At 53.8% G+C, this 14,631-nt stretch overlaps 6 protein-coding genes across 6 annotated transcripts; 3 read left to right on the forward strand and 3 right to left on the reverse strand.

The window, feature by feature from the left end:
- Positions 1-3,520: 3,520 nt before the first annotated feature.
- On the forward strand, positions 3,521-5,177 carry J4E92_008992 (uncharacterized protein; the record flags this gene model as incomplete). The annotated part of the gene is made up of 2 exons (XM_051500341.1): positions 3,521-3,717; positions 3,785-5,177. The coding sequence occupies 2 exons, from the start codon at positions 3,521-3,523 to the stop codon at positions 5,175-5,177; spliced, it is 1,590 nt and encodes a 529-aa protein (XP_051349429.1).
- Positions 5,178-5,963: 786 nt separating this feature from the next.
- J4E92_008993 (uncharacterized protein) lies at positions 5,964-7,770 on the reverse strand (the record flags this gene model as incomplete). Its single annotated transcript, XM_051500342.1, has 3 exons — positions 5,964-6,902; positions 6,950-7,465; positions 7,765-7,770. The coding sequence occupies 3 exons, from the start codon at positions 7,768-7,770 to the stop codon at positions 5,964-5,966; spliced, it is 1,461 nt and encodes a 486-aa protein (XP_051349430.1).
- A 939-nt stretch (positions 7,771-8,709) lies between these two features.
- Positions 8,710-10,513, forward strand: J4E92_008994 (uncharacterized protein; the record flags this gene model as incomplete). Its single annotated transcript, XM_051500343.1, has 2 exons — positions 8,710-9,113; positions 9,160-10,513. 2 exons carry the CDS (start codon positions 8,710-8,712, stop codon positions 10,511-10,513), a joined length of 1,758 nt encoding a protein of 585 aa, XP_051349431.1.
- A 184-nt stretch (positions 10,514-10,697) lies between these two features.
- On the reverse strand, positions 10,698-11,032 carry J4E92_008995 (uncharacterized protein; the record flags this gene model as incomplete). The annotated part of the gene is made up of 3 exons (XM_051500344.1): positions 10,698-10,837; positions 10,894-10,959; positions 11,023-11,032. The coding sequence occupies 3 exons, from the start codon at positions 11,030-11,032 to the stop codon at positions 10,698-10,700; spliced, it is 216 nt and encodes a 71-aa protein (XP_051349432.1).
- Positions 11,033-11,335: 303 nt separating this feature from the next.
- On the forward strand, positions 11,336-12,688 carry J4E92_008996 (uncharacterized protein; the record flags this gene model as incomplete). Its single annotated transcript, XM_051500345.1, has 2 exons — positions 11,336-11,527; positions 11,594-12,688. The coding sequence occupies 2 exons, from the start codon at positions 11,336-11,338 to the stop codon at positions 12,686-12,688; spliced, it is 1,287 nt and encodes a 428-aa protein (XP_051349433.1).
- A 398-nt stretch (positions 12,689-13,086) lies between these two features.
- J4E92_008997 (uncharacterized protein) lies at positions 13,087-14,485 on the reverse strand (the record flags this gene model as incomplete). Its single annotated transcript, XM_051500346.1, is given in 3 exon segments — positions 13,087-14,039; positions 14,114-14,246; positions 14,258-14,485. 3 exon segments carry the CDS (start codon positions 14,483-14,485, stop codon positions 13,087-13,089), a joined length of 1,314 nt encoding a protein of 437 aa, XP_051349434.1.
- Between the last annotated feature and the right edge of the window lie 146 nt (positions 14,486-14,631).

Raw genomic sequence — 14,631 nt, forward strand, 5'->3', positions numbered from 1 at the left:
GGCTGCTAGTGCACGCGTATCATTGGTGAATGGCGTCAGGCGCCCTATGGGTGGAGGCTTTGAAGGGCGGCAGGGCTGTGCATGGATGAAGCGACTTCGCCATCCTCACCACTTCTGGTGGATCAGCTGCTTAACACAACTAACACGTCGCTACTGATAAACCCGCCGTCCCCGCTCCCTGGATTTGCACATTTGCGCACGCCGTCCTACCCGCTTTTTCCGTCGCTGCGCAATTGCACCGTGTCCTGATGTTCTGGATGTCGGCCCATACGTATGCCGCATCCTTCGATTGGGCGAGTCGCGCAGGACGCCTTTTCACCGGAATCGTGGGGGCCAAAAACACGTCGTCAACCTGCATATGATTTATAGGGCTGCGCATGCAGGGCGGAGAGATGTTGATATTGAGGGAGTCACACATATAAGACCCATGGCGGGGTACTCCGGGACTAAGTATAGGCTTGTTGGTTGTCTCACACTCTCTACGCAGGTCGCCACCCCCAGACGTTGGATGCACCCTCTCTCTCACGACTCGCTGCGGACAAAAGCCGGATATTTAAGCGCGGACATATCTCTCACCGATTACGTCGCCATGACTAGCATTCGAGATGTCTGTTCCTATCGCCAGCTACTCCGTCCATCTCAGACTTCACTGCACTTCCTTCCTTTTGCAAAAGCATGCACCGATGACTCGTCAGATCGCTCTACACTCATACTCCGATCTCATGGGCCGCCGGCTTCAAGTTTTCATCCTTCTTTCTTCCAAACTACGACACTGTCGCAACTTCACTGCTACGACAGACATATCCAGAGTCTCCAACGCGACTCTATACCTAGTACAACACACTACCAAATATCACGTGTCTTAAAGTGCTGTCACGCCCCTCTAGCCAAATTTATGCAGCATCCTGGTCGCCGGCATCACGTACCAGTAATAAAAGCTGTTCGCTATCATGATCATTTATGCTAGTTCCTCAGCCACCTCCAAGGGAAAGTTTGAACACCTGTCTAGCTACAGAGAATGGTAGAAGTGAAGAAGCTAGAACTTGAAATTACGTGAAGATTTTGATATCTTTCGTTTCTATACTAATGTAGACAGCAGACGGCATCGCATCCACTCAGTTCCTTGCATGTATAAGGTGTTCACGACACGATTCTAGTAGGTCGGTACGGTAATCCAGATGCCAACCCCACTGGCGCGCAGAGATTTGCCTAACCAGTATCTCCAAATCCAACAACCTCGTTCCTTCACCAAAGGTGTTCCACCTGCGCAAGGCCATACTCCTACAAACTTCCCTCACAACCCAGCCCTTTCCATTCCAATCTTTGAATTCGCCTCGCCGTGCTCTTTCAACCTCTTCAGTGCGCGGCTGTGACATCTTTCGGTTTGTAGTGTATGCATCTTCATAATCTCTCTTGCGCATCAGAAAATCGTTTGTGTTGAATCCAAACTGCTCCATCGTAAAGTCTGCAATGTATTCCGCTCCAGTTTGGGTTCTGATATTGAAGACGCTGTGGCGAACAAATGGATCTGGCTGTTCCCCTTGCAAATGATGGACAACGTAAGGCTTAACTTGAACGGCGAGCCAAGTTATCGTCGCTCCTATTTCTTTAAACACAGGCTCGAGATAGACGAGAAAGAGTTGAATGCTGAAGTCGCAGTGGTTGTGCTTGTTGCGCGCTAGCCGGTCTAGAAGGGATACGTCAGGAGGATGGGCATGAGGACCAATGCCATATATTAACCTTCGATTGCTATCTCGAACTGGGACTTCGGTAATGATGAAAGGTCTGTTCCATCCTGTTGGCACCCAAAGGACGTGGTAAACAGAAGGTCTGCGCTCGTACTCCAGTACTAGATTGAATATATGCCAATATAGCAGGAGTATCGATCGAATGCAATAGTATTCGTGTAGTGAATGATTTGTCCACGGTAGTGTAGTTATGAAGTTCGTTGCCGTTGGAAAGTGTTGTAGAGATGTTGGAGGTGCGGGACGTTCTGCCAATAATAGGGGCTTTGGGGTCGCTGGAGGTGTGGGAGGTTCTGTTGGCTCTGATGATATCACGCTGTCCTGACGGCGGCAGGAGAAGGTGGGAGTTGGAGGAGGTGTCGGCTCTGATGATATTACGCTGCCCTGGCGACGACAAGGGGAGCTGACAGTTGGAGAAACCTTGCGCGTGTAGGTATCATCCAACATCGGACGGGACGAAGTGGACATCATGGCTTCTGTGACAAATATGAAGTTGTTGCTACATAAGAGAAGATGATCTCATGCAGTATATATACTACGTAGAACCTGAATACTATGATGAGATATCACGAGCTTCTGGATTGTCTACGTCGAACCGTGGACGGCACCGTACGATCGCCCAATACGCTCTTTTCACTGTCAAATCTAACACTGCATCTGAGCATTGGGAAACTCTACCTAGATATAGAGCGAAAAGCCTTTTCGCTGTATTCTTGGGCACACACCGTCCATCCTGTGGTCCCGCGATCACACTCCGCAAAGGTGTTACTAACTCGAATAGCTCGCTTATAGGGACTACCAGCCATCTGAACTAGACGAATTCGGTATTCTCCATACCGCAGGTCTTTGGCTGGTGGTCGCTCTATACTCCGCCGTGGTAATCATGAGATTGCTCGGAGATTAGATCGCGCCGCAGTACGTCTGGGCCGTGATACGTGGGCCAGAGACAGGTAGAGATCTTGACACGCATATCGGCTGATGCTTTACGTTAGTTCTGGTATATGTAGCGTCGAGTCCAATCCATAATTACGCGTACCATGGTAGTGCGATGGATGCTGTTACCTTTCCCCACGATCCTATCGGTGCGCGACAGACCTCCGCCAACGCTGTTGCAACTACATCCCAGCACCATGTTCGGCCAACTACCTAGGTATCCTCCAAACCAAGCAAAAGCTCAATTTCGCACGTGGATGACAACATGCAGATAAACCGCGGGACGCGGCTCCTGAAACCTCCATTATGGATATCGCGCACAACATTGCTTCGGGCAAAGAATCGCGGTCTTCGCCAAAAACCAACGTCGAAGCCATGACCGCGAAAGAGGGGAGCTATTATGGGAACATGCAGGTTTCCCGCGCGCAGTGGATCAGGAGAACCACCATGTGACATCAGCGTGCTCCGCGTTAAGCGACTCGACCCTGAATGTACTAGCGCCCAAACTCTGGGAACAGCCAACGCCAATGAGACGCCGGGCAGTATAGTTCCGTTTCATGAGCCCCGTCAAGCTCAAACCCCTCGCGATGCCGTTGCCGCCGTCGTCGTTCTGACTGTTCAACCCTCTCTCTTTCCGAGGCGAGTCTTTGTCGCTCTCGTCTTTCTTGTCGCTCTCTCTCGCTGCTTATCCTTAGGTCTCTCGCGGCCGTTACAATCTCTCTATAGGTTCACGCTGGTTCGTGCCTACACGCTCACTCCCCTCGCGGTCACATCGCGTTATCGCGCATTCGAAGCGTTCGCAAACGAGTTTTTCCGGTCGATTATTTGAGTTTTCTTGCAAGATGTTGGGTTTTCACAGAAGAACGAGGTCTTTAATACCGGTTAAGGATTTGGGCAAATATGACAAGGTTGCTATGGTTGAGGAAGAGGAGGAGCGGGATGTAGAGGAAGAGATGGAGAGTCACAACGCGCCAGACGGTGCCGATAAGTCGCGGCGGACGCAATTGATGCTGGTGTACCTCATCTTTCTTGCTGAAGCGTAAGTTCTACTATACATCTTAGATGAGATGACCCGTTTCTTCCGGCTTGTGTTGACATTGGCGTAGCATCATGGCATCAAGTCTCCAGCCACAGCTCCAAATGCTTCTCTCGTCCTCCGACTACTGCGGCACCCTCTCTTCGTCATACCTCCGAAGCATACTCGACTGCGCATACGCATTTGGTGGAACAACGGGTCTGTTCTGGGGATACCTCGCCGACCGCATGGGAAGACGGCGCGTTACGCTCATTGGGCTCTGGAGCATGTTTGCATGCTGCTTGAGCATGGGATTTGCGACCAGCCTCGTCAGCTGCACAATTTTCCGCTTCGTCGCTGGCATGGTCAGCTCGGCGATCGTATGCACAACCCTGACCATGATTGGAGACTTGAGCACATCGGCAGAGGAGAGGGCCAAGAACGTCGCCCGACTACCTACCATTTCTCTGGGAGGCTCCATGGGCCCTATCATGCAACTCATGGTATCGGAGAGCCTGCAAGCCTACAACATGGTCTGGCAAGACTACCCAACACTGGGCTCTGAGCTAGCCTGCGGAGCCGTACTGTTCGGCATCGCACTCACGGCGAGCATCTGCCTCAAGGAAACTCTTCCCCACCACAACGACCGCTCGGCGGACCCCGTCGACATGGACTGCGAAAAGGCTGCTTTCCTTCGCCGCGACTCAGAAGACACCAACGTCACCCTCGTCGACTTCGCTCGCCCAGATCCCATTACCATCTCGCAGTTCCTCCAGGCCCCTTCCCTTATGGTTCTCCTCTCTTCCTTCTGCCTCCTCTCGCTCCACGCCTCGACCTTTGACGTCGTCCTCCCCCACCTCGGCCACAGCAGCACAGACCAAGGCGGCATGGGCATCTCCTGCGAATGGCTCAGCATTGTCGTCCTCTGCGTCCGCGGCATGGCCGGCATGGTACTCTTCTACGCCATTCCCTACGCAACCGAGAAATACGGCCTCGTCAAGCTCTACCGTTCCGTCTCCGCCATGCTCCCCGCAACCTACGTCCTCACCCCCATCCTCGCCATCGTAGTCACCTGCTCCGGTCTCGAACCCGTCATCTCCACCTTCTCCATCTTCGCCCAACACCTGCTCACCGGCGGCGCAAACGTTGTCGTCTCCCTCCTCGTCCTCAACACCACACCCGATGCCTTTTCCGCCGGCACCGTTGTCGGCATGATGCAAGTCGCCAGCCTATTCAAGGCTTTCGCCGTTGCAGTCAGTGGAACAAGCTACTACTTCAGCGACGACCTCAGCGTGCAAACAACAAACTTCGCGCTCTGGACTTGCCTCGCGCTCTTCGGCATCGTTGGCGCGGGTCTCGCGTGGTTCGTCCGCGAGAGACCGAGTGTGGAGAAGGACTTCCCCAGCGAGGTTCTCTGCTGGGAGACGTGCTTTGATGCTGATGCTGAGAAGCAGTTTAGTCTGGAGGATGTCCAGGAGGTTTGATTGATACTATCGATATCATCGACCTTGGGATATTATTATCATCATCTGTCCGTTGTATGTCTTGATGTACCAATAGCGCGTCGACATTGCGTGTTTTTGCTTTTCTTTCGTTTGTCTGTCGCGTGTTATGCTGTTTATTCATCAGTCTCCTTGTGTTTGGGTTCCGAACTCTGCTTCTTGGGTTGTATGAGTATATAAGCAAAACATCATATTCTGGCTCGTGAGCCAGCCATTTGCCTTGATAGGACTGTCACGATTTGCAAATGTGACTTGATCAATTCAGCAGTGATCCTCCGCGCACCTGTACATGCAGCATAAACAAAAAGAGTGAAAGGGACCGGAAGGGACAGGAACCCTTGGGTTGCTAGGTTGAACTGCTCTGAGGGCACATATTCTCCCGCTCTCAAGTTGGCAATGCTGGAAGCGATGAAAAGGTATGACATCTCGCTGTTAAACTTGCTCAATGTCACAATTTGTTAGAAAGGTTGGAGAGCTACATGTCAAGAATGGCATTTCACGACATCTAGCACCAAAATGAAAGAAGTTTTTGAAATGCGATCGTTGTACTATCGACGACTAAGATGCCACAATGGGCCTACATCAAACCGAGTGATTGAGTATCTCTAATCAAACAACTTTTACCCATGAACGCCATACCCGAAGGCCGAAAACCAGATCCGATGATCATATCACATCATATCGTACGGCAGCTCCATTACTTACTCTCCGAGATGATCAAAGCAGATACACGAAAGGATGTGAAAGGCGATGACTCAAACGAGACGCTTAGTCGAAGCTCTTCTTCTGTCCCTGGAAGTCGCCGAAGCCACCACGGTTGAATGAGCCACCGCGGCCGCCACGGTCACCGCCACGGCCACGGCCGCCTCCGCGACCACCACCGAAGCCACGGCCTCCGCCACGACCACCGCGGTCGCCGAAGCCACCACGGCCGCCGCCACGTCCACCGCGACCACCACCACGGCCACCGCCGAAGCCACCGCCGCCACCGTTGTCCTCACGAGGTTGAGCGTAGTCGATGCGGATGGCACGGCCGCCGATGTCCTGGCCGTTCAAAGCCTCAAGAGCGGCAGTAGCCTCCTCCTGGGAACCGAAGTCGACGTATCCGAAACCCTTGAGGGAGCCGGTGTCACGGTCGGTGGGAAGAGAGACACGGGTGATGTTACCGTACTCCTGGAAGACCTCCTGGATGCTCTCGTTGGAGCACTCGAATGAGACGTTGCCGAGGAAGAGGGTGCTGCTGGGAGGGCTGCGCTTGTCACCGTACTTGTTGGCACGGGCACCGTTGGCATCGGGCTTAGCGCGGGGAGTGCTGAAGTCGACGTTGAGCTGACGGCCATCAAGCTCGTACTCGTGCATCTCCTTCTGTGCCTTGGCGGCGTCGGCAGCGTTGGCGAACTCGACGTAACCGAAACCCTTAGCACGGCCAGTCTCGCGGTCGGTGATGACACGGCAGCCAACAATCTCACCGAAGCCCTCGAACTCGCGGCGGAGCCAGTCCTCGTCGATGTTCCAGCTCATGTTTCCAACGAAGAGGTTCTTGATACCCTCCTCAGCGGCGGGCTCCTCGGTCTTGGTCTTCTTGACAGCGGGGGCAGCGGCCTCCTCAGCCTTGCGCTTCTTGGAGGGAGCCTCCTCGCTCTCGGAAGCGGAGGAGTCGTCGGAGTCGGCGTCAGAGGAATCGTCAGAGTCGGAGGTGGAGGTGGCCTGTCAAAGTTAGTCTACGTTGAGTGATGGGAAGATGGTGAACTAACCTCAGCCTTAGCGGCGGGCTTCTCATCCTCAGACTCGCTGCTGGAGTCGCTGTCGGAGTCGCTGGACTCAGCCTTGGCTGCGGCCTTCTTTACACCGTTGGCCTTGGCCTTGGGAGCAGGCTTCTCATCCTCGCTGCTGTCGCTGTCGCTGTCTTCCTCGCTGCTGTCGGAAGAGTCAGAATCGGAGTCGGCCTTAGCAGCGGCCTTAGGAGCAGCCTTGGCAGGAGTCTTCTTCTGCTCGACCTCCTCCTCGCTACTGCTCTCAGAGGATTCTTCGCTCTCGCTCTCGCTCTCAGACGAAGAATCAGACTCGGGCTCTGGGGTAGGAGCCTTCTTCGACTTCTTCTTGTCCTTGACGTTGGAAGCAACTGACTTGGCAATGTCCTTGCTCTTCGACTTGGGAGTAGCAGCGGGCTTGGTGACGCGACCAGCCTTGACGCTCGCGAGCTCAGACTTCTTCTCCTTCTTGGACGATTTGTCCGCGACCTTGGTCTTGCCCATTTTGATGATAGGTAACTAGATCTACAACGTATTAGTATTGTGAAACGTGCGACGAGAGCGCCGATGATGTGCGACAGAAAAAGGAAAGAGAGGAGCCGACAGCATGAAGCCGTCGCTCGGGCGCTGATGCCAAAAGGTCATCGTATGCGCCAGCCTGCTGGTCTGATTGTCTCAAATTGCGAAAAGCCCACTGGTATCTCTCGAGACCGCACGAAGCGGGTATCCCTCAAGCCCACGGAAAGCCCACAAGAGCCCACAGATACCGAGCTTCAAGGCATGTGTTCCCACAAGCGCCGAGAAGACGGAAGATTAACCCTCATAGTAGCAAAAAGCCCTCAGGATGATCTTGCCTTGCCCTGACGAGCGGCAGGCGTGCCCTCTGTAATGTGTGTTAAGGAAAAGCCAAACGTTGCCCACTGACTTGTAATTTGATCTGGTACTGGATGTTGCCCTCAGTAGCCCACTTGAGAATCGCGAAAGCCCTCAGTGTAGATTTCGAACGGTGAAAGTTCGAAAGAAGTTGTGAAGAAGGTTGATGGTAGGTAGATGCAAATGGCTGGGAGCGCGCAGTTTATGTAGCGGAAGGATCAGCATCGAACTTTTCAGCGGATCTGGGGCCCGAGCGCGGCGCTAGGGACGCGTTTTCTCGAGGTACGCTAGATTCGCCCCACGCGAACTCCATCCAACGGCGACGGCGGTATTTCCCTCAGAGATCTCAGGGTCTCGAGATGACTGGGATTTATTGGAATGGAAAGTAGATGGAATGATTCTTGTGCGGAAATGCTAGGAATTCCACCCACTCAAACTTTCTTCCGGTACCTAGGTATGTCCTACTTACATAGAGCAGTTCAACCATGCACGAAATTTTATTAGAGAACACACATGGTCTGCACAGCAGCAAAATGGATCAACCTCAGATAGAATGTTTGCCGAGGTTGCCCACTGTGCCCTCATAATGGTGCTCACAGCAGCTTGATTATGGCGCAACTTATTTGTGATTTTGGCAGCACCAGTTGCCTACAAACGTGATATATACGTTACGGCTCCATCACGAACCAAAGCTACAGAGCAGCTAGTCTAGGCAATAGCCTGGACCAAGAGCGCTGACTCTTCTTCGTCCGAAGAGATCTGGGTATCGAACTCTTCAAGGGCTCAAATGCAGGGCACAAGCTAGCGCAGAAGCGGTAAAGCGTAGAATCTCCGCCACGAGTCCTCGATTCCGTCCGGGCCCTCACCAAGCTCACCTGGGCAGCTCCAACATGGCATCTCCGGCAGCCCATAAACCGCGACGGCGGCGAAACATTGGAGAGGGCTCTCTCGCCCAGGTTGCACACGGTACACTCGATCTCGACCATTCGACTAACGCACGGAAGCCCGCGTTTCCTCTCGTCGCGTTTCTCTGGCCAGCCAAGGGCACCGTCTCGCAATGGGTCACGATACCCCTCATCTTGATGGCAGTTGGCCTGTTCAGATGGACTGTCAGTTTGTGGGGCTATTCTGGATTCCAGTCACCGCCAATGCACGGTGACTTTGAGGCTCAGCGGCATTGGATGGAAATCACCAAACATTTGCCCGTGTCGAGATGGTACTTTTATGACTTGCAGTGGTGGGGACTGGACTACCCACCTCTGACTGCTTATCATAGCTGGATACTGGGTGTCATGTATGTTGGAGCATTGGATATAAAATACAAGTACTAATCGTTGCAGTGGTTCTGCTATCAACTCCAAATGGTTCGCCCTGGACGAGTCGCGGGCGCTCGATGACCCTTCCCTCAAGATATACATGCGAGCCACCGTCTTCGTATCCGAATACCTCATCTATGTTCCCGCGACGATCATCTTCCTCCGCCGATATTCGAGACTAGAGGGTGTCAACATTTGGGAGTCGTCGATTGCGCTGGTTGCTATCCTGATGCAACCGGGGACGATCTTGATCGACCATGGGCACTTCCAATACAACACAGTTATGCTTGGTTTTGCAGTCGCAACACTCTCGAGCATGATCGCAGGGAGACCGCTGTGGGGATGTGTCTTCTTCGTTGGCGCGCTTGGCTTCAAACAGATGGCCTTGTTCTATGCGCCCGCGGTATTCGCATACCTGCTGGGCATTTGTCTCTTCCCCAGGATCAATATCGTGCGGTTCCTTGCGATCGCGCTGACTACCGTGGCCGCATTTGCCGTGCTCTTTCTGCCGTTCTTGATGGGTGTCGCATACGACAGATATACCCGCTTCAATTACGATCCTTTGGAGATGCCCCCGCTGCTGACCTTGAGATGGTTCATGACGCCTTGGAATATGAACGCCTGGTACTACCCGTACGTTCTGGAGATGGGGCAGGCGATCCACCGCATCTTTCCCTTCTCTCGTGGATTATTCGAGGACAAGGTTGCCAACATCTGGTGCACTATCCATACTTTCCACAAGCTTCATCGCTATCCGATCGAGCTACTTCAGCGACTCGCGCTTCTTGCCACGACCGCTGCTATCCTACCGCCGTGCCTGATCATCTTCATCAAGCCCAAGAAGCAGCTCCTTCCTCTGGCATTTGCGGCGGTCTCCTGGGGCTTCTTTCTCTGTTCATACCAGGTGCATGAGAAGAATGTCTTGCTTCCGCTTTTGCCGATGACGCTACTCCTCAGCGGAAAGGATGGCCTACTACCCTCCACTCGCACGTGGGTCGGTCTTGCGAACATGCTGGGCGTCTGGACAATGTTCCCGCTGCTCAAGAGAGACGAGCTACGAGTTCCGTACTTTGTTATATCCCTCTTGTGGGCCTATCTTCTCGGTCTCCCCCCAGTTTCTTTCTCTGCCTACCACGAAGGCAGCCGGGGCGGACTGAATATATTTAGCAAAATCCTCCATCTCAACATCTACCTGGCCATGATTGGATGGCACGTTGCGGAGGCCTTTTACCCTCCCCCAGCTGACAAACCGGACCTCTGGGTTGTCGCGAATGCGATTGTTGGGACGGGTGGCTTTGGTATTTGCTACCTGTGGTGCTTGTGGCGACTTGTTGTCAAGAGTGAGTTGTTTGGAGCAGAAAAGAGCAAGACGCAGTAAAAGATTGGTGGATGTTCGTTGGTGCACTTCAGCACTTCTTCAAGATACCCAGGTAGATCATGGAGGGAAGATTTTGGTTCCTCATGTATAGTATTGTACATCGAATCTAAAAACGCGTATCGTGCGCAACGCCACCCATATGCTCGTGTTGTACATGTCGTATACATTTCTGTCCCTCATTGCGCTATATCTTGAAGCCGTACCCAGCCATGCACTTCTTGTAGTCGTCGACGAGGGTGAAGCACTCCTTCTGGGGGTCGTTCGATGTCGAGAAGAGCATGCATTCGTCGCGTTTAGCCTTTTGGTCTGTGCAGACGCAGCATGCTATTCAGGAGTCAGTACTAGAACAGTAGGTACCAAGAAGTTGGGTAGAAACTCACGCTTAACTTTGGCTGGCGCGGCGGTGTCCTTGAGGTCTGAGCCCATGTTGGCAGCGGTTGGCGGTGCTAGAACGCCATCAATTAGCTACTCTGTGTCGCATACATGCCATGATCAAACTGCGAGCATACCTGACGACATTGTGTGTGTGGGAGTGTGGTGGAGGTGAATTGAAGATGCTTAGCAATCGCAAAAGTTCCCAGGACATGTCATCGGACTCCCGCGGCGCTCCATACGCCACACGAGCCTGGAGGGCTTGCACGGTTCGGCTAAAACCAACCCTGCAGGCGACAGGGGGTTCTAGACAATGAATCTCAATCAACCCCACTACGTTTTGCGCCCCACGACTCACACTATAAAGTATAAACAACAAACCCGCCCCCCTGTTGTACTGCTTTCCGCTACTATATCCTCTCTGTAACTTGCAACGGGGCGTGCGAAAACATGGCTGGCGCAAAGATCTTTTCTATCGAGGGCAAGGGCCTCAAACTCACCACCGCCGAGGATATTGAGCCGCACATCCAGGACCTCAAGAGCAACGACGATGTAGAGGAGATCAAGTTCTTGGGCAACACTCTGGGTATTGGAGCCAGCGAGGCGCTTGCTAAGGTCTTGGAGAGCAAGAAGAACCTCCAGGTATGTTTACAGCCCCGCTCATCGGCGCTGCGATGTCAACGACGGACTGACTGACATGAATTCCAGGTCGCAAACCTCGCCGACATCTTCACCTCGCGTCTCCTCTCTGAGATCCCGCCCGCGCTATCCCACCTCCTCACCTCACTCCTCACACTACCAAACCTCCACACTGTCGATCTCTCGGACAACGCGTTCGGTCTCAACACGGTTGCCCCGCTCGTAGACTTCCTGTCGCAACACACCCCACTCCGCTACCTATACCTCAACAACAACGGTCTCGGACCCGCAGCCGGTGTCCTCGTCGCAGATGCGCTCACCGCACTCGCCGCCAAGAAGGCCGCGGCGCGCAAAGACGGCAAAGAAGTCCCCGACCTCGAACTCGTAATCTGCGGACGCAACCGCCTGGAGAACGGCAGCATGGGCGCATGGGCAAAAGCCTACGCGGCCAACACGGGCGTCAAGACCATCAAGATGACGCAGAACGGTATCCGCCAAGAAGGTATCTCGCACCTCATCACCAACGGCCTCGCCCACCTCTCCAAACTAGACACCCTCGACCTCCAAGACAACACCTTCACAGCCATGGGCGCAAAGGCCCTCAGCAGCGCCGTCGGCAACTGGACTGAGCTCCGCGAACTCGGCGTAGGCGACTGTCTGCTCAGCGGTCGGGGCGGCGTCGCTCTCGCTGCAGCACTGGAGAAGGGCAACAATAAGAAGGTTGAGATCCTGCGCCTCCAATTCAACGACATCAACGCTAAAGGTCTCGCTGGCCTCGCTTCCGCTTCTCACACCGCACTCCCTGCGCTGCGTCGCGTCGAGATCAACGGTAACAAGTTCGACGAGGAGGACCCCAGTATCGAGAAACTGCGCGATGTCCTCGATGCACGGAAAGAAGAGAGTGGTGAGAATGCGGACGACGAAGAATACTGGGGTCTCGACGAACTGGACGAGTTGGATGATGACGACGAAGACGAGGAGGAGAGTGATGCAGAGGAGAAGCGTGGGGATGCTGATGATGACGAAGAGGGTGTCGAGGTTGAGGAGAAGGCTGCGAGGCAGGTCGCGGCGGATAACGAGGCGGAGGAGAGTAATGTGGGTCAGGAGAAGGATAAGAAGGTTGATGATTTGGCGGATATGATGGCGAAGACGGAGATCAAGTGAAGGGATAAAGAGTACATTGGAGGGAACCTTGTCATGCATTTAGCGGCTCGGGTTGGGTTGGGATGGGGATGGCTTTTTGAGTAGGCATGTAGGAATTGATACCATAGACCTTACTTCTGCTGGGTTCACACGAGGTGGTCAAGTGTTGGGACATGATTTTCGCGGGAGGTGTCCAGTTTAGAATGCAGTGCGATGTTACTCTTTATATTGAGAGGGTAAAGTGTGGTTCATTAGGGTGTCCAGCGGACGGGTCATCTATGTATAGGTTCATGACCTCTATGCCACCTGCCCATGTCCGGTTATAGTGAATCTCGAATATCACCTGTACCTCTACCATCTTAGATACATCCCCGACATTCACGGACACTCCTATCATGTCACCCCCATGTCTCACTGCCTCATCGATCGTCCGCGTCATAGCTTGGCTCGGCCAGCAACTTTCCGTTCTCGTCCACTCGACCATGACCGTCCCGCACGAGCCTCTTCGTGTGGGTTTCGTGCTCGTTATCCTCAAGCTCCTCATCAACCTTGTTAAGGTCCTTGTCGGGCTGTGACTGCTCTTTGCGGTGCTTAGTCGCGGAGGAGTTGGAAACATCGCTGAGAGACTCTTGTCTACGGGAAACGAAGGACTGCGCAGTGGGGCTGAGTCCGCTCTTCTCGGGGTGGCCGTTGGTCGGCATCTCTTGCGGCTGGACTGTTTTGGGGTTTGGTTGAGTAGAGAAGCCGTTCTCTCCCTTGGGCGAGACAGCAGAATTACCGTCTTGTAGATCGCCGTGATGTTTGGAGCCAGACAGTGTGTCACGGGAGTTGATGCTCTCGCTACTGGCGCGGGGACGTTCATCGCTGGCGCGAGCACTTCCGTTGCTGGCGTGCGATTCACAGAGCCCCAAGCATACATGTTCCTCAGTGCCGCGGTTGGCACGAGCATCGAGAGTCTGTGGATCATCCATCCCCGATGCGGCGGCAAAGCCCGCCTCGATCTTAGGCCTCATAGTCATCTCCGCATTATGGGAGTCATCTTCCTTCTCTTGACGAGACCGTTGCTGAGGTGATGTGAAGTTCCTACTGTTGGCACGAGATCTTCCGTTGACAGGACTCAAGATAGAGCCAGTGCTACTGCTCAGTGATAGTTGACGCTCACGTCTGGCTGCAACAGACTGAGCGACAGCGGCGATGCCACCCTTCTCGGTATGACCGTGGGCGCGGGCCTCGAGCGAATGGAGATGATCGGCTTCAGCCTTGGTGACGGTGCCTTGCGCAATCTTGGGTTCGATCTTAGCGATTTCCTCCTGGAGCTCGGCTTCGACTTCAGGATGAGGAGCATTGGTATGGCCGACGGCCTTTTGCAGTTCTATAGATCGTCAGTGTTTGTCTTGATGTGGAGCGAAGGATCAAGCGGGATGGCATGTGGAAGTAGACACGTACTGCTAACGATGCTCTGGGCAACACGAAGAACCTCGGTGGTCGCCTCGTCAGGGCTGCCATCTACAGCGATATGCAGGTCCTTGGCGGCCATCAGCAGGGAACGATGAGAAGCCTGAGCTTGACTGGATCCCTTCTAATCCACACCTTGTTAGCAATAGCTAGGGATTCGACGGCAGAGATAATGCGGACCGCTCTGTCGTCACGTGTAGCGACGTTCTCAGATAGAATACGGGCTTCCTCGGCTGTGATGGTGCTCGGGTCTTTTCGCAGCTTCTTGAGGATGGCTTCCAATTGGTCTTGGAATCGCTGCGAAAGGGTGGTAGCATCGCTGCTCGCGTCAGAGGACACCTTCTCGCTGAGAATGTCGCTCATGGTGACTGATAGAGGTAGGGCTGTAGGTGATGCTTGAGTAGAAGAAGCGGTGGCTTGAAGCTGTGGAGAAGAAGGTGAGGTGGTTGTTTGTGTTTGCGTGCTTTATCTGTGACGATGACGTCGCGGGATCGCGTGTGGAAGGAAAG

Source organism: Alternaria infectoria (genome assembly GCF_024043175.1).
Source record: "Alternaria infectoria strain BMP 0036 chromosome Unknown scaffold_20, whole genome shotgun sequence".
In the NCBI taxonomy this organism is placed as follows: domain Eukaryota; kingdom Fungi; phylum Ascomycota; class Dothideomycetes; order Pleosporales; family Pleosporaceae; genus Alternaria; species Alternaria infectoria.